This window comes from Melopsittacus undulatus, chromosome 3, assembly GCF_012275295.1.
Source record: "Melopsittacus undulatus isolate bMelUnd1 chromosome 3, bMelUnd1.mat.Z, whole genome shotgun sequence".
In the NCBI taxonomy this organism is placed as follows: Eukaryota; Metazoa; Chordata; class Aves; order Psittaciformes; family Psittaculidae; genus Melopsittacus; species Melopsittacus undulatus.
This window is the reverse complement of record NC_047529.1, coordinates 69,397,892-69,417,789: the sequence shown is the minus strand read 5'-3', so window position 1 is coordinate 69,417,789 and position 19,898 is coordinate 69,397,892. Positions and strand designations below refer to the sequence as shown.

Here is a 19,898-nt window from a genome sequence, read left to right as displayed (position 1 = left end):
AGGCCAAATAAGTACAGTACTGCATATGCTCATTTCATCATACTTAGTACGTCACAATAATGTGCAACTGTTCAGTTAATGAATCATGTGGCTTAGATACTTGTCATTGCATTCTTTTAGCAGTTATACAATGACTATTAAGAGCAAAAGGCAACATGCTTCCTCCTGTTTATTATTATTGACAGCTGTGGGTATTTCCAAGCAACTTGCTACAATTAAAAGCAAATAGTTCCATGAGCATTGGAATTAATGGCCTAATTTCCAATAGATTTATATCTCACTGTTACAAGGCTAAGGGCTGATTATTTGCTGCAGGATGTTGCTATTCAGCAGGGAGTAATCCCTCAGGCAACTGCAGTGCTTTTTCCTTGCCCTGTGAAAGTTTTCTTATGGACAGATCATTTAATAATCACTCTCATTCTCTCTCTCTCTCATGTATTCTCTGCTGTTTAATCAGGTGTGAGTACACACAGTATTCTCCCCTTTAGCTATGAGGTGTCCTGATTTATTAACCTCTATTCAGCCACTTCTTTTTAATAAAACCTTCAGGAACAATTATCTTTGAGACCTCCTACCCTTCTGTCAAACTTGGTTGAAACTGACCTAGAAATTCAGATATCTTCGCAGGCAGACAGACATGCACAAAAAAATCACACTAGACTTATTTCCGTAGGAAATCAGGCTAAAATCTAAGCCTGACATTTATTCAGATTCTGTCCTACTGCATCTACAGCCTGTGCTCCACTCAGAAATAGCACTTGTTGCTAATGGAAGCTGTCAATGACCCAACATTGACAAACTGCCACCAAAGTGCTCTTGATGTGATTTATTCCTGCCATCATTAACTTCACAGCCCACTAGCTGAAAGAAGGTGATGACTTCCAAGACAGACAGGAAAAGACAGGCAGAAATAGCACGCAGCAGGGCAGACTCAGTGATGATGGGTAGAAACAGGTGACAGCCTGCACTCTTACTTTAGGACAGATATATCACAACAGGGGGTTTAAAAGGAAGTAGTTGTAAATGTAAATTGGAAAGACAGGACTAGAGGGCCATTCATGGCATATGGACAGGTTCCTGCTTTTCTGGTTGGTTCTTCCTTGATTGTTGCTTTTCCTCATCCCAGACTGAATATTGTAAGTTTTCATTCAGAAGCCTTACTCTTTTTTTAGAATTTACAATGGAAAACGCTGTGAGCAGCTCAGGGAAGTGCCAAATGGCAAAAGCCTACTAAAGAAACAAAAGTGCCATGTTTTCATGTCCTTTCATACTGTAGCCAGATGTTAGTTATTAGGCTTCCCCAGTCCCTCTTACAAAGGTGTCATTTTCAGGGTTATAGGTGACTGGGATCAAGGAGCTAAAGCCAATACTGATTCATCACAACATCCAAACAACTAGCACAGGTACCCTGGCACACTAACTGCTCCTGAAAGCTGTTCCATCCATGTGAAATCCTAAGGGACCAAAGGTGGACAGGCACAGTGATGATATCCCCTGTCTATGCACTTGGAAGTGGATTCCTGGGAGCTTAGCACCAACACTCACACTAGCCTTCTGTTTCGTTTAAACTTTTTATACAGAATAACAGGATATAAGAAAGAGGAGAACTTTCTCACTACTAATATGTCACTTAGACCTGTCATAGCCAAAGACATAATTTTTGTCTTTTGTATAGGTATTAATAATTGTCAGAAATATATATTGAGCTTTTCTATGTATTTGACAAAAATGAACTCTTTTGTCATTAAAACCTATCTTGTTCTACTTGCAAAATCAAGACTACAATGGGAAACTAGAAGCAACAAAAATGTAAAATATTCTTCTCAAAAATAATTTAAATCAACAAATAACTTACTGGGAGAATTGTATTTTCACTGCATATTAACTTCTCTAAAAGAGACATCAGTAACTTACTGCATATTTGATTTGCCATGCTCTAAACATTCAAATGGCAACAGAGACAAAGTAATTATAAAAATGTCAAGAGAGTAACAGAAAAGCTAGAGGAATCATTTTTAAAATAGACTTCTCAGCAAATCCTGCCTGCAAGCTTTGTACTTTACCATAAAATAATAAAACAAGCACTAGAACTATACAAAAGCAGGGACGTAATATCAGAAGAAGATGCACAGGAAGTAATAAAAAGGTAGAACAGTTCCACGTGATCAATAGTTTTGATTCAGATCTCATATGGTTAAAAGCATGGTGCTTGCTTACCTTTCACAGCGTGGTCCCACATACCCAGCTGGACATTCATCACATATCAATCCACGACTTCGGTCAAAATGGCATGTCGGGCTAAAGCTGTGTTGTTGATATTGGGTAAGAAGAGGGACAAAGAGGAAGCATAAAGAAAAGATGGTTAGCAGCATAGCTCTCTTCCTACTTCAGAGATCATTAATTTGCAAAACAGTGCCCAGGCAAAACGATTCTGGTCTAGGACATGGGGTTTAAGTTTGACTCCAGCAAATTGAATTTGGAATGACTCTGCTATTTCTGTGACACTGAATATAGAGTAACGGATGGCAGCATCCCAATAGCCTGTTATTATGGGACTTGAGCCTGCCACCACGTGCTCTGGATACCATTAAAAAGGCAGGAATGTACAGCTGTTTGTTTGTGCCCCCGAGGGCCTGGCAAAACAAGCTATGCCATAATGCAGCCTCTATATAAATCTATCTGAAGGACAACTGATTTGAAAGCTCAGTTAACTTTGTGTATAATCAGCTGTGAAACAAGCCAGTGAACAAGAAAGAGGAGGGGTGAAAAGGGAAATATCTGGTGGTGCTTCCCAGGGAGTGCATTTGAGTAGATTGAGTGCCATTGACCTCAAACAACATGCCAGACAGGCATGCTGAAGTTTAAGAATAGCTTGCAATGTAGAAAGGTTTACCTCTTTGCTATGCTCTACTTATTTTTAGCTGTTGGTGGATATTTTTTTTTAAATATAAATAAGGATACCATAGGCATTTACAAGTTCCACCTTTCAATGTCTACCTTTACCTCTGAACTGTTTAGCACTTTGCTTTCCATATTCTTTCTCCCTTAATACACTTTTGTGAGGAAATCTCCTGACACTCTAAAAGATACCTCACAGAAGAAGAGCCAACCTGTTGTTCTGTCATTCTGGAATGATTTTTAGAGACAGAGACATATGAGCACCTTCATAGGGTCTCATCAAATAGTGGTAATCAATTCTGTTCAACCAAATAGAAAAGGAGAAGGAAAGAAAAAAAAGGTAAAAAAAGAATGGGAATAGGTGCATAGCAGGGTGACTATTCACAACAGGAAAACAAAGTACCTGTCTGAAAAGACAACACTACACTTACCTTATGTAACCCAGGAAAACACAAGTTGAGAAGGAATATAACTGCTCTAACAAAGATCAGAAGGAAGATACATTAAAGGTAAAAGTTCAGACAACAGTAATGACAAATTAACATAATCTGAACATAGATAAGCTAAAGCAGGATATAGGATGGAAGTTGCTGGAAAAGAGAAAGCACAGGGAAGACAGAAAAACCTTACTAGTATCATGTAACATGATTAGCTGCTGGTGACTGAACTCTACGTCTCAAGAGTCATCCTTCTTATGATCTGACATCAGTTACTCTTTATTCTCTTTGTTATAGATTATTTCATTTAAAAAATACCCTGCCTGTCATGAGGCAAGTTATTGCACAGACACGAGATCAGTAAGAAAAACATGGGAAGGTCAGGTCCAGTAAACTTCGACAGCTATTGGGATTTTCCTCTATCCCATGAGGATTATGTTTGTGTCATTTTGCAGCGTCATTCAGTTAAGAATAGATTCACAAATGCATGAAGAGCCACTTGAAGAAACAGTAACTGTTTGTTATATTTTTAAACGGCAATGAAAGCAAATTTCTACTGAGGCATGCATCATCATTGAATCTAATCAGCAGCACCTGACTTCAAATAAGATCCTGGTTCTCACTTACAACCTCACTCTTTCTAAGAGCTTTATGGGAAGCTGTGGAGATGTTATCACAGCTCATAATAGCATGGCACAAGGTAGACTGTACCACAGTTCAATCAAGAGCTCTGAATTCAACTGCATAAATTTTAAATACAATCATAATAAGATATTTAATATTATTAGGAAATAATGTTGAATAGCAGAATTTCCATGTTTTAAAGATTATGCTCAGACCTAGCATCCTTTGAGTCTTTCTCTGACTTAATAGTCAGTCCACATCTCAACACTAAACATTAATACATTGAGAAATTCCCATCTACATATTATAAAGGTTATATGTCATAGCAGGGTAAGGGGAATTTATCTTCCTGATTATTTAGAATCTCATTACTCACTAGTGATAAATACCAATGAACAGTACCTATTGATCTGCCAAAGCAAGCTTCAAAAAAATCTTAGTCCCTCTTGATTCTTAATTAAGCATTTCAGTTTTTACTGAAGGTAACAATATAATGTCACAACATTAAGACCAGTCAGACATGGGACAAGTATGAAGACACAGTATGGGTATATATGTGATAGGTGTATGTTGGGAGACAGGGCTTCCTGAAGGCTTACAACTCTGTTATAAAAGCCATCTCTTCAGAATAAATTTGTGATTTTATTTAATTTTCAAAGAAAACAACAAAAATCTGAGACCATCCCGAATACCCAGTTCACATGCTACGAGTTTACTTGTGATCTTCTCAGGCTGAGTGAGATTTCTTCTAGCTTCCATTTCCAGTGATAAAACACCTCTGTCAGGGTCTTCATTACCCATATTAAATTTATTGCCACTTCAGGAGAAAAGCAGTAATTATCCCAGACATCTACATTTGGTAGAAAGTATAATATAGTAGTATGTCTGATAATTTCTATGGGGAGAAAAGAAATCAGTGTATTTGAAACTCCTTAAAGATTAAGAACTAGAATAGTTTGTAAGAGTTAATAAGAGCTAAGATGAAGAATTGCATTATATATGCCATTTGTGATATGGATATTGTTTTAATTTGCATTATATAAGTGGAAATATGGAGATATATGCAAAATGAGGAAAATACAGCCCAGGATACAGAAAACAAGCTTAGATAACTTAATTTTAGTTTCCTGATTTTTCCAAGCATTCTTTTCTGACATATGGCAAGTCACTTATCACTGTTGTGCTTCAGAAGCAGTTTTATGATTGGCTTAAATGATTGCATATGGAAACTGCTGCCATTAGGAAACAGGAGAGGGAATGAGAAGCAGTTAAATCAGCTTAAGTTAACTACAGAACACCACCATCACCACCACATTTCTAAAATGGTTAGAATAGTTCTCCATCTTATGTGGCACTGCAAAGAAAAAGACTCAGATGCTGTGAAAATAGTGATGGCAATCATTATAAGCATTATAAAGAAATGACACTGCTGTAAAAGACAAAACAAATTTAACAGAAATATATCTCAGAGGTTCATTACAAGGACAATATTCTCCATGTACCAGGAACTTAGTATTAAGCTTGATGCCCACAGATGTCTTCTCACATCATGTTAGGAATTATATGTTACAGGAATTGAAATCTATAAACAGCTATTAATAATCATTTGTACATAAATCAGTCACTTGCTAGGTTATCCAGCAATATCACGACATATGCTACATCTGTATTGCATAGCTATATTTTTAAAGAAAGCTAAATATTAAAAAGAGGACCCTCTTGTTTAATTTCAAAAAAAAAGGAAAGTGAAGCAGACAGAACTCTAATGAATGTGTAATAGAGGTCTCCAGGCATTTTGCCAATAAAAATCTAAATTTAATCCATTTGACTTGTTTGCTACACATCTGCATGAGAAATAAATGTGACAGTGTTTTTCCAATTTTGTCAGTACCATGTTCTCTAATAAGAGAAAGTTAATTAATTAACTGTGCAAGGAAATACTAAGTATGTGAAAGCAATGAGGACAAGCAGAGGAAACATGCCTGAGCAGCAGATATAACAAATCCATGCATATCTAATAAAAACAACTGAAGAGCTGTGCTAACAGGAAGGCAGGCTCACATTCTACAATCCACTGGAATTTCTGCTGATAAATGCTTAAATGATTCTTGCCCAGATCAGTGCAATTTTAAAATGACACTGCCACTGTTCACTGTTCAGGCAACAGCATTAGCCTGAACTACTTAAAAGCAGAATCTGGTTCACCTGTGCCTTATTGTTGGCACACTGCCACTCAGATTATGCTCTCTTCTTTACTTGCACCTTGCAGAGCTCCCTCTCTGAGATGGTGGTAGCCATGCATTTTGCCCTGTAAACCTTAAGAAATGCTCTTTATATTCTTAAATAGTAAAGTACATTTCATAGATAATATCTGATTTCTGTTTCGAGGAAAAATGGGGCAAAATAGAAGACGCAAGGCTAAGGAGAGGAAAACCAAAAATTACTCCAGTGCCTTTGTCAGCTTCTATAGCCACCTAAGCTTAAAGCTTTAAAGCTGTTTGAAAAGCTTGGAATAAGGCAGCCTCTGTGAGTAGATTATAGTCTTTAAGTACAATCCTACAATCTTTCTGAAATGCTTATATGGACTAATGATAATTCTTTTCAGAAGGGAGCCACATCTAATTTATGTTGGAATTTGGGCAAGCTTTATTTATCACTGCAAACATATCAGACACATACTGAACAGTTCCTGATCTTCCTGAGCTATTACTGCATGTGTTGCACCACAACACCTCTTCTGTGTAATCTGGACATGTGGTACTTGTACTAGGGATCCTTTTCTCTAAAACCATGCTGGATGTCCCAGACCAAATGAGCTAATTTGAACCGATACTTGTAAATTCCATCATTTTTATAGGCATAAGAAAAGATTATCAAAAAAGATTCAGAACAATTTTCTTCAACTACATCATGTCAAATGATTTTAATATTGTTATTTTCCAGGTACTAACTGAGACAAAGCAAATGAAAAAATACTCAAGCTATTCCGTGTATTAAATTATGGGTAGCAAGTAGCAAATAAAAGCTTTTAGAATGAAGGAAACATTTGTTCTTAGAGTTTTGATTAGTTTTTCACTATTCTTTCTATTTAATAAAACAAATTTATAGTGATTTTTCCAAGATATGCTGACAAAATATGTTCACTTGCAAGATCTAAGGCTGAATTCAGACTCCAAATGAATCAAATGAATGTTGACCGGAAGAAAAGGAAAATTAAAGCAGAAGAAATCACTATTTTATTTGATCAACATTAACTGATTTTAAATTCAATTATTAAAAAAATCTGACATGTCAAATTTATAAACTCAGCTTTAAAACTAGAAGACTCCTAAGGAGACCAGAAAAACAAACACCAGTTTTTGATTCAAACAGCAGTCATCCAAAATCTGTGTTGTTCTTTCTAGCCTAGTCTCACCCAGTCTTTTTCTTGACCTTTGCCTCTCCGGGAAGCTAAGTGCTCTTTGCAATTATATAAAAACCCAGAGGTTTATATTGCAGGACATATTATTGAATAAAACAGAAAAAATAATTGTAAGTGCATATGCAGAAGTATAAATTAAAAAGGCATGCAACTTAATAAGTAAAAAAGTGTAATACACAATAAATATGCATCTTACTTGTTGGAAGGTATATTTAGGGGGCAAGCACACAACTGACAATCCTCAGCTGTCCCTTTAGTAGGATCACCATAGAAGCCAGGAAGACATCTATCACAATATGAACCACCTGTGTTGTGTTTGCAGTCCTAAACAGAAAATGAAAAGCACAAATTCACAATTACAGAACTTACGTATGGAAAAATCCTTAAAGGTCATTCACCTATCCATCCTCTCAAGAGGATTGTAAGAGGTCTGCAACATATATTCTAACCTTCTGCTGCTGTTTGAGCAAGTTTTAGAGGTTAGCTTCCACAAAGAATACTTCATATGCACCAGGTATTTTGTGGGGGTTTGGATAATTGTTCTTTATGTAAAACACAAAGAATATTTAACTGCAGATCTTTATCTTTCCACCATACAACAGCTGCACTATTGCTTTAGCTAGCTTAAAGTAAACCAGCCTTCAGAGCAACACAAAACAGGTTTAATATTGCAGTCTTACAAGAGACCATATTTTGTGACAGTTTTCAGATGTTTCTCCCAGAAATATAGCCCAGACCATATAATTTATAAAAAATAGATTATTACCTTTCACATCTAAGTGCTTTTTACAAAGCTCATTTTACAAGGTATATGGCTAGAAGTATACTAAATATATTTGTGAACATAGCAAAGCCTGAATTACTTAATGCATGCTTCTAGAATAGCATCAATGCTCTATGTTATGAGTAGAAACAAGGATGAGTATACTGTCTATAGGGCCCTATCCAGCAATTTGTATTCCTCCATGTGACCAGCTTTCATAATACGAGAGACAGTTTATCTGAGCATATGAAACATCCAACATAAAACTGACAGCACTAGATCTGCATATTTGTATATAACCTTTGGCTAATCTCAAATTAAATGATCCTTTGGAAGAATAGAAATTGGTCCTCTGAGAATACGTTTCTCATGGTAACATGTAAGAACCAAGCTTTAAAGACTAATTACCCCTTCTACTTTTCTTTCCCCCTCACTATATAAGATCTAGAAATTCTAACTAATTTGGCAGGATCCATGATAGGCTCAGCAAATTAGTTTTCTAGCTTAAACTCTTTCCTCATTTTTACCATATTTTGGCACACCATGCTATTCTTTTCACTGTTATTTGCCACAAGATACCCAAGTGTAGCCCTTTTACAGTGTAACAACAGAAAAAGCAGGAGAAATTATTTTGGCTCTTAAATGCCAACTTGGTGTGTTTGGGTATATATTGAAATGTATGGCAACTTGAAAAGGCCACAATGTAAGCCAGGAAGGAGATTTTATTTAATGGGGTGTGTTTGGACCTGATTTAGACAATGGGCCAGATCAAATCTAGACTGTTTCACCCAAGCTTCTGCATAAGAATTCTTGAGGGTTCTGTGAATTTTTGTTGGGTTTGTTTTTTTGTTTTTTTTTAAGGTGTAGGTATTTCCAAAATTATATTTTAACTTTAAATATTTTTAAGAACACTTTAAAATTGTTTTTCCATTTTAATAAGTCATGTACATGGTACTGACTAATGTTTAACAGACTTACAGACTGAGAGACATAATGTATCCTTAATAAGGATAAAAAAAATTGCACTATTCTAAGGAGCACTGATTTCTTCCTCATGACTTTCCAGGACTGCAATGATTTGTGTAACATTTTTTCACCTTGTGCTTTGCATAACCAGTACCATACATTTAGGCAGCTGAAGAAACACCTGAACATGGTCCAGTGTGTGGTGTCCCTGTCCATGGCAGGGGGGTTGGAACTAGATGATCTTAAGGTCCTTTCCAACACTAATTATTCTATCATTCTATGAATACCCTTTTCAGTCAAAAACTCGTGTCTCCAGAAATGCTGTTTTAAAGGGTGCATTCCTATTGCTTTTGTATATAATCAGCATATCTTTGAAATGAAAGCATTAGTCACAATATAATATTTTCACCTATTTGGTAGATTGTGAGCTAATACCACCTATTGAGACTAAGTCAAATAAAATTATGGCTTTAGAACCATCAGGTGGTTTAAATTCTACTTCATTAGGTCACTTAAATTTGTTTGATTGTTACTTCAAGTGCTGTCAGTCAAAAAGCATCTACCTCTCATACTGAAAAAGTAGCTGGGAATATGAAGATACACTTTTGAAAGATGTAACAAAAATAATTTAAGTGTTTCAAAAGAAAGATCCTTTGCAAGTCAACTTTTTTTAAGGCATCATGTCAAATTATTTGTACTTTTTCTTAAAAATAATGGATTCTTCTTTTGTGTGAAGTTTAGCTTTAAATAAACGCAGACATACCTTAATGTTTTTGAATATGAACAGTTTATATGTCAAGGATGTTATTAAAGTGAGAGGAGCTAACACACTGTTTTAAAAACATGCGTCTCTTACAGAGTGGTATTTGCAGCTTCTGTTTTTTTTAAAGTAAAACCCCCAAAACCTTCAATTTTGTAGAAAAATAATTCATGTTACAAAGATCTGACCTTTTCTTTGATGAATTATTTTCTGAAACTCTAACATCAGTCATTTCCAGGTACTGTGTCTAATTCTCCTCAATTCAGATCTCTGTATCAGTTTACTTACTCACCATGAATCAATAAATTTAAAAACAAAAAAGAACCCCAAATGTATCAAAATCTGAGCACATGTTGCACTGTGTTGTATATGTTAGACTTTAGCTGAGAAATTATGATCTTGTATGGTCTTATACTTTTCTCCCTGAGCCAGGCTGGATTTTTAGGACAAGGAACAAAGATTATGTAGTATGCATATGTGACATAATTTGCCTGTTCTGTTCAGTGGTGCATTAAACTTTGTACTAATTTGCTAAATTTACAGATCACTGTAATTACTGAAGTAGATGAGTTATTAGCCTTTATAAAGGCATTATCAGTACTCATGAAAAAATTGTGTTTTCTTTATATCAATTGGTTGAATCTAATTTTTAAAATTGCCAAATAAACAGCAAAGTTTTGAGCATTGTCTAGTTTGAGCAATGTCTATACTATGATTGTTTCCTAAAAACATGCTTAAGCCTATGAAGTTTAAGTTCACATTTGCAGGATCAATTATTTTTTGTGTCATAAGTCTGGGTGTAAAGATGATCATGATCAACTGTCCCTAACGCACACAGTACATTATACAGGCTTTCTTTTTATTTTCTTCAAAATATATTTTGTTCCAACACAGTGATAGAATGGTTTTTGCAAAATCAATGCCTTATTCCACAGATCCATAGGCTTTGTGGCCATGAACAATATGCTTTCAGCTTCCAGACACTGGATCTCAAACTATCTTGAATTCATCAATTTTCTGAACCTCTTTTATTTCCAAACACCATAAAACTTCACTTAGACAACCTCTGAGGAAGTAAAACCATGAAATTTATTTTTTACCAGAATTTTATGTACAACTCAAACCTTATTGCCCAAAGACTTTACTGCTGATGCCCCAGAGTGTGTTTTCCATCATTTTCTAGTCAGCTCTCCTCCCCAGAAGAAAACAAATCAGCATCTTCATGCCCTGTATCAGGGAACCCTAATTTCACACTGAAACCAACTCCTGTTTAGCTGCATATGCAACTGAGTGTATATGAATATGTAAAGGAACCGTATGAATAGAAGACTACTGATTAAAATAAAACTTTAATCAGGGAGTATGACTGAGTATGAGTCCAAGATACTGCCTTTGGCACATTGCTGCCACTTCTCAGGGTATCTGTCACAGAGACAAGCAGGGAAGCTACTCATTTAAGTCAACCAAAGAAGGCAAAGGATAAGCCTAGATGCCTATTTTAGTACATTCCCCAGCCATCTAGACCAGATAATGGTATTACAAATTTGGAAGCATGAATATGTTCTTCTGTCATTTTCAAACTACCATAACGTCAAGATTACATGAACAATTCCCTTTCCTGGTGTTACAAATGCGATCAAGATGTTGCAGAGGCTTCACGTGTTTTTTTACCTGTGATATAATCTATACTGCATTTAACTTCGGATCATTTGTTTTACTGTGTATATGTGTACTGTGTATATGAAGAGGGGTGGAGACATTTTGTCATTTATGTGATGAACACTGTCTAAAGCACATGTCCACTAGCTCTGACACTAGCCAAATCTATATTGTATATGCTGTTTATACCCAAAAAAATACAATAAAGAAATAGATGCCACTGGGGACTGCCCACTTAGCAATTTGAGCACATCTTAGGGGAGAAAATCTGCTTTTTCTGGGCTTGGTTATAGGAACAGAATATCCTGCAAGGAATTAAACACCTTGAAATGTGTTTGCTTCTTACAAGGTTTAGATTTACCCAGCCTCCTAAAGCTACTCTAAAAACTTGTATGTAACACTACAAAAGAGTATTTCTGAATGTTAGAACCTGCCCTATGTACCAAAGCAGTTATGTATATCACAATGGTAATGAGAATGATGTATCATGCAGCTTTCTATATGGTTGCTGTGGGGATCAAAGGCCTTGCAGGTTAGTGCAAGATATGCAGTAAAATGAGCTTTTTATAGAGGCTTACGTCAAAGCAGATGATTTGAGCTTTTATCATGAGTCAAAAACATATTTCAGCTGCTTTTCAACTACATTTCAAAGCTAAGGAAGAGCAAAAAGAAGTATCATATCAGTAAATTAGGTGCCTAAATTGTCTGTTGTATTACTGAAAAAACACCATGAATAATAATAAGGAGGCCAAAAGGCTGTGTAAACCTCAATAGAAAGACCGCCTTTGATGTGAAACATTTCTCTTTTTCAGCATTCAGACTTCTCTCTCTCTTTTACTTCAAAAGACTTATGATCCAAAGTGAATAGCAGCATTTAATAGCCTGCATAGATACTAACTGATCTAACTTCACTTACAGTGTTTTCAAAGAAAGCTGCAAGAAAATCCAGAACTTATTTTAAGCTCCCTGAATGCCTCTTCTTTATAGCATGCTCTAGTATAAGCTCCAGACAGAGCTCATAAAATACAGAGTGCTTGATAGTGCATACAGATTAAAGAACATTTTCAACTGGTTATTTTCCACTTCCTTGTCAGCGCTGTTACCTTTACACCAGCAGCCTTGAAACAACAGAAGGGGGAGCTCGACTGTCTCGGTCAGTAGTTCACATCTGCTGAAAAGTGCAAAACCACTACAATATGCAACTAAGTGGCCTTTTCTCATATCCAGGCTGATGCTACAGACAAAAATGAAGGGAAACTTGTGAAAGGGCTAAAACTGGAAGACAAAGAACCAAGTAACTGCAGACCTTATATCTGGCTATGCACCCCTAAGCAAAATAGCCAATTGTTCTGATATACCTTAAACAGGATTCTCCCTTCCCTTTATTTTCTGTAACTGATTTTATCCCAGCCTGATGTTATAGACATAATAGTTAGAGGCTATGGCCATTAATGCAACAAATTTTATCTTTGTTGAGAAACACAAATCCATATTATCTTAGTGATAAACATTTTCATTGCATATAATGGAAAGATTCAAAACATGACTGCCATGTCAAACATATTTTTCATCCTAGGCAGTTGTTTAAGTCTTACAGTATAATTAAATTTAGAATCATTTTAAGCTTCTATTCATGAAAAAGCAATTTAAAAAATACACTGATCCACACATTAAGGATATCTTGTTTTGCGCTGCATTGCAATTAAACACGTTCTATGGGCAAAACAGGAAGAAGAGTGGTAATTCTAAGTGCCAAATTGTATTGAAAAAAGCCTGTGTTTTAATTTTGGATTTTTCCTAGCAGCTTTCTCTTAAGGAAACAAGAGAGAACATTTAGAAACATGCACAAAACAGAGTCTACTAGAAAATCTGCAGGGAAACAAGAGAATGATATCCCACTAAATTGGCACTGGCTTAAATTCTATTTCTGCAAGACTAATGAAATGAGACATGTTGTTTCAAGTTTCATGCCGTGTCAGAAAATATAAAACTAAAAATGCCCTTCAGTTAATCAGAGAAGTCTACTTAGCATAATTTACCCATTCCAAAAGGCTACTGAATAGGCTGGAAATAGTGGTGTGCTGGTAGGCATGCTATGGATAATCACAGATTTAATTGCTAAATTAGTAGGTAACTACATAAAATCTCCATAGCGTACAAAAAAAAAAACAAAACCCAAACCCAAAACATATGCTTTCATTATTTTTTTAAGTACAATTTATTGTTTCTTCAAGATTTAGTAGTAATTTAGGTGAAGGAAGCCATTAACAGTATCTCCTCGTCATACTAGAACACAGTTTACAAAGTTACCTGCTACATGCTATAAATTGAATATGCTGTGGGAGACATATGGGAAGGGGATATAAATCTTGCATGGAAGAATATTTAAATATTTGCTGCTTTCTGCATGACACATGTTATTGATCCTATTGATCCTATTTCAAAACATAAATCCTATGCGAATAAAAAATTCTTTGGTTTAACTGTAGAAGCTACCATGTCTTGGTATGAGGGGATCCTTAACTTCAGCAACAGTTCAACATAATGATCTTGTCTGTTAATAGCTGGCTTTCTTTCTTCTTGAGTATTTCAGGTATCAGAGATCCCTAATTCAATTGCACAGATGTATTGAATTGATGTTGGCCATGTCCATTCAGTTTCCTGTAGTGACACTTACCAGGCACTCTCCTGTGATATCATCACACGATTCTGCATGACCAAAGCATGTACATGGTTCACAGACTCCACCAAAAATTGTGCCATTCACACGCCTGTGTCGAGGCCAGCAAGACTGCAAGATAAAGTAGATTAAAAGTTTAACTTTCACTTGAACAAAGAAATTAATGGGATTTAAAAAATATTTCTTTTAATTTGATACTTGCACGAACAAAAACATACTTGTCAAATTAATAAATACCATAATTTCTCTAGAAAGTTGTTCTTCCTGGTGCTATGGCTTTGCACTGACCTTAGCCTTATTGGCAGGTGTGAGATTAGATGAATCCTTAACTTGAACATTTTTCTGAAATAGTAAAATAAAGCAGAGAAATGAAGAACTGAAATATGACAGCATCAAAGCAAGAGCTACAGATTGAAAAATAGCCACAAGGCAAATGCTGAAGGAGAGAGAAAGAGAAAAGAAAGCCCCAAAACAACAAAAACCTTCTCAGAAGTTCAGCTGCAAAGAGCAATTAAAGTATCATTTAGTCTTTCTTGTTTGGAGTCTAATGAAAGACTACTCTAAATTAAAGCACAGGCTAAAACCAAAGCCATCCTTTTATTTACAAATTGTGCTTCTTAAATATAAAGTATAGTCATTTCCCTTTAAGAAATTGCTGTGATTTTTAATTTTTTTCCATGTTAGATTCAGATCGATATTAAATGCATGGACAGTTTTTTCTTAGGAAAGGTGACATCGTACAACTATGATTCATCAGCAAAAATTCATCTATTCCATTTCTTCATAATAAGTTGTCAAGCAGCACTCTTTCTTACTATATATCTCACAAATGGCTTTATAGTTTTTGCAAATCATCTTTCTTCAATGAGAATGATCATGTGATCCAAGGATTTTGCATAATATAAAAGCTTCATGACAGAGTGTTGACCTTCAAAAGCACCTGGCCAATACAAAAAGAAAGTTTTGAGGTGGTAGAATACTAAAAGTATCATCTAATAAAGAAAAACCCTTCACATACACTTTCAAAAAAGATAGCAAGATGATTTTCCTTTATAAAAAGAAAGCTGATGTCTCTTTTTGTCTTACTCCTGCAAAATGTAAAAGTAATTTGAAGATGAATATAAATGATTAAAAAAAATCCAAAACCTGAAACATTAGCCTTATTTTTTCCTTTTTTTCATTGTTGGTTAGACAGTTCTAACAAACCCCGTAAATACTAAAAATCAAAATTCAGAGTTATAAAATCCAAAAAAATAGGGTAAAAGAAATTGCCTTTCCCTCCCCTCCTTGTAACATGAGATACAATTGCCTAAGCTGTTTTCTGTATAAATCTATAAACATTTTCCCTCTTTTGTGGGAGGGAAATGTCATGATGTCATGCACTCGATCCCGTACAAAACAAGGCCCCAGAAGTCACTAATTCTAAGGGTTTAGACATAGAATATTAACTGCAAGGCTTAGAACAAAACTAAAATAAAAGATTATAGGTTGGGATATTAACAAAAGAAAAGATGTAACATTCAGAGTTAGGAAAGTTCTTGACCATCATAGTGATGTCAGTCAAAGGCAACTTCTTCCACAGAGGAAATAAAAGCATAGATATACAGGCAACAGATCTGGTGGGGAAGAGTAATCAAATATGATGATGTTGGCAAATAAAGGCCAGAAGATTCACATGAGTAGAACAATCAAACTATCACAAATTTGTCCAATTGGCATTTGAAATTTAAAACTTGATCTGCTTTACCTATGAACATGAAATTCCGTGCTCATTTCTCAGATAAACTAACAAAACAGTAACAATTAAATTTGACTAGAATCTTGTAGAAAATGAATTCCAAATTCGTGTAATGGAACAATCTCACAAGAGACAGTATATTTTAAATGGGACTGGTTGTCTTCTGAAGATTGATTGTGCCAAAACATTCATAGCAAGAAAATAAGTAAATAATGGCTTCTTTTAGTGCTGCAGCATATATGCTAGGTACCACAACATCATTATACAGGAAAAACACAGATATATTAACTTAAATGAAGAAGAGAAAATGAAACTGAAAAACTCCACAAAATCAATAAAAATGAAACTCTGCTAGGCTGAAACCATAAGAAGCAAAGTGTTGGATAAGGCCAAAAGTATTCAGAAGACACAAATATAACAATATAGTATTCTAAAGAAATCCACATTTTCAATTTATTTTTCTATACTTTCTCAACTGCTAGTTTGTCTGGAAATCTAAAACTTCACCAGTTTTTTTTTGATTGTTTGGTTTTTTGTTTTTTTTTTGGGGGGGGGTTGTTTGTTTTTCTTGCTTGTCCTTGTTACTCAGAACACCAAAATATTTCCCTATTTTTTTCTATCAACTGTAACTGTTCAATGCATATCATGCTACAAGACTCCTGAGAAACTAATTTAGTGAATAAAGACATGAAAACTAAAACTTTTAACTCTATCATTGTTATTGTAAGATAGGCCAACTTTGTCAAATTGCCTATACACAGCTGCTCAAAATGCTGCGAAATTCAGTGAGGGGGTTCAGGAAAAGTGTGTTCATGAAGAACTGTATCACATTTTCTTTGCCTTCAGTCTTGGGAGCAAATCCAGCATACAGGGAGGGACTACAATATGGTGTCTGCAGTTAGCACTTAGCCGCAGTAGGAATCAAAGAATGTCTGTGACGATTAATGTGCATAGAGACTTCAAATTTGCACCTACCTATATAGATGTACTTTCGGGTTGGAACTAGATGATCTTGAGGTCCTTTCCAATCCTAACTATTCTATGATTCTATGATCTTAAGTATATATCAACTTTCAGGGGCTATTTTGAATTGGAGAAAAGGTTTATCCTTGAAGGACACAATGTTGGACAGAGAATTTCGGCAACACCAAGACAGGAATTCTACCCAAGTCCTTCAGCTTCTACAACAAAAATAGATACTGAAACATCTGCTATTAGGGCCTTTCCAGCTGCTGTCTAGGAAATCACACATAAATGTGAATTGAGAGAAAAAAATTACAAGTAAAATAAAGTGTGAAGCACAATGGCACTTCATCAAGCTTTTAAATTCAGATAATTGAACAGACAGACAATGGTCAGACTTAAAATTTTTTTCTCAGTGAAGGTAGGCAGTGTCCTTCTCCAGTTTCTTTTCTCTCTGTACCATTTTAGAAGTGATAGGAATATCCATTAATTCCTTCAGGCCTTCTTTCTACATTAGTTTATCTAGCTCCAGCAACAAGAAACCACACTTGGCATGAAAGTAGACTCTAAAGCTCTAAATATCACATAAAATCATGGAAAAAATTAAAGAATAAGAAAGTTGACAAGCAAATGCCTAGAGTGCCTGTGTAAATGGCATACTGTTTGTAGTTTTGTGAAGCAGAGCATCTTGGTGTTTGAAACTATTTCCTTAAAGGCAAAGCTTTTGAAAAATTTATTGTTGGCTTCTATTTACCTCAAGCTGTGCCCATGTGAGTTAGTTAATCATATGTACACTTGTATGAATGCATTCTGTGTGAACTAATGAATTTGTTATGAAAGTGGGTATTTTCTGAGCATGTGTGTATGTTATTATCTGTAACAGAACCGAAGTGAAACAATCCTCACAAGAACACACACACAGTCCTCAAAGACTTCAAGGCAAATGACAAAGCCCTAAGAAAACAAAAGATGAAACTCAACCACATTAACTCAGACAATTTGATCTGGCTTTATTGTGCACAGGTCAAATAACTGGCATTTTCCTTTTCATTGTGATAGTTTCATGTATATGTAATATCACTGAGCTGAAGAGTACAAATGTGTTAATTTTCTATTTATTATGAGAAATATCTTTTCATAACTTAGAAATCATCAAAGAAAAAGTCACTTCAGATTTCAAATATTATCGAATATAGTGAACCACCACTTAGAAATAAAGGTAACTAAACAACCCATACGAAATTCCTAATAGGAATGGACAGCTCTTTTACTATTTTCTACCAACATGGGGCCACTGGTTGCTTACAACTATCACAATGCCAGCACAATTGATCTAGACTACATCGTAATACTCACCTCACATGAGGTGCCATCATACCCTGGGGGACAGTCACATAACTCCACTGCAGATGCCACCTTTGTCCCAGCTGAAGTGCGATGAGCAGCTTCAATGCTAACACTTCTTAGCCTGGATGTAACAGAAATGGAACAATTAAAACAGCAAATCAGGTGGAAGTAGCTGTGCTGCTTGATGCAACAAACAGAATATTTACTGTGACATTTAGTGACTTGTTTCTGTTTTCCTGTTTCAAAAATATTTTTAATATTCATCTATTTCTTCCTAAACTACACATCTGTAGGCTTGTTACTATTTTTGTCAATCATGTGAAAGAGACTGTGGTCAGAAACATTGATAAAAATAGATTTAAAAAGTCTCACAGCACTGTACCAGTAGATGGAAGGCTATTCCTGGCCTGCAAGCCACATGAGCCAACTTGCATTGCAGCCATAGATGTAGCAAATTTGACACTAAGCAGCGTCTTTAAAATTTATAAACCATTACTTGAGTTTTCTAAAATATTACATTACAAGGTTTTTGTTATAGGATATTTTTATTCTGGAAATCTGACCTCAGAAAAAGATTTCAGGTCTGTCCAGGAAAATCGAAGTATTTTGCGTATGAAAGAAAAAGGTATGTACCATAAATAAAAATGAGATTCTCTACCATATACCCTGGTTTCCCCAATGACAGAGAAGACAGAGTTGAAGAATTTTCTGTTCCATGCACAATTGCCCTTAAAAACTAAATGCTAGACACTGGCTAAACAGATCCTGTTTAGCCAAACAATGAACATGATTTTTATTTTGAAAAAATACAAGTACAATGAGAAAGACAACAAAAGTCCTTTGATAATCTTATGGGTAATATGTGAAACAGATGTAATTTACCTCAACAGTTTCCATTTGGGGAAATAAATTGAGATGTGAGGATTTAATTCTCATAAGAACTCAGAAAGAACAGTAAGGCATGACAGAGTCTCAAAAACTTCTATTTTCACCCACCAATCTCAATAGAGTGTTTGATTACTAGAGATACCTAAAAAGCTTCTTTTTGAAGTCTTTTTGAGCAGAAAATACTTTTCTACCATGACACATATTTTGTTAAAAAATAATTTTCTTTGGAAAATGTAAACCAAACTTTTTCCTCCAAGTCATTTATCTTTTAGCTGCTAAAAAATCCTGAAAATTATTTGGATGACCTTGGATAAGAAAATGTTCAAGAAAAATATTTTGTTGTTACTGCAGCAGCTGTAGGAAAGGTTAAGACAGGATATTTTCCCACTCAATTTTATGACTACTCTCAATAAGACACACATGAAAGGTAAGGACGGAAAAAAGAAAGATTTCTGAAATTAGGGTGGGAGTTTCAGAATAACAGAGATTTTACCATCATTAGGGATATGACTGGACTTTGGAGGGACTACCATTGCAGATTATGCAGTCAGAAAAAGGAATCAAATTTGGTGATAACAGGATGTCTGTAAAAGATTCTTCAAACTATTTTAAAAGAAGGATGCATGTTTCTATCCAGATCTTTAATAAGATCTCACTTTCCATTATTTTCCCTTTGCTTCATTGCTGTAAGCTTATTTTGCAATCATACTTTTGAGTTTTCCTTACAATAAGATAACCAATCTGTAGGATATTA

General features: G+C 35.2%; 1 protein-coding gene across 1 annotated transcript in view; it reads right to left on the bottom strand.

The window, feature by feature from the left end:
• The window catches only part of LAMA2 (laminin subunit alpha 2), a 361,887-nt gene that overhangs the window by 139,879 nt on the left and 202,110 nt on the right, over window positions 1-19,898 (bottom strand). Inside the window, exons 15-18 of the mRNA XM_031054109.2 lie at window positions 18,266-18,377; window positions 14,206-14,319; window positions 7,577-7,704; window positions 2,218-2,304 (exon numbers count right to left, since the gene is read on the bottom strand). Of these exons, the coding sequence (XP_030909969.2) occupies window positions 2,218-2,304; window positions 7,577-7,704; window positions 14,206-14,319; window positions 18,266-18,377 (441 nt within the window). The remainder of the gene's footprint in view (window positions 1-2,217; window positions 2,305-7,576; window positions 7,705-14,205; window positions 14,320-18,265; window positions 18,378-19,898) is intronic.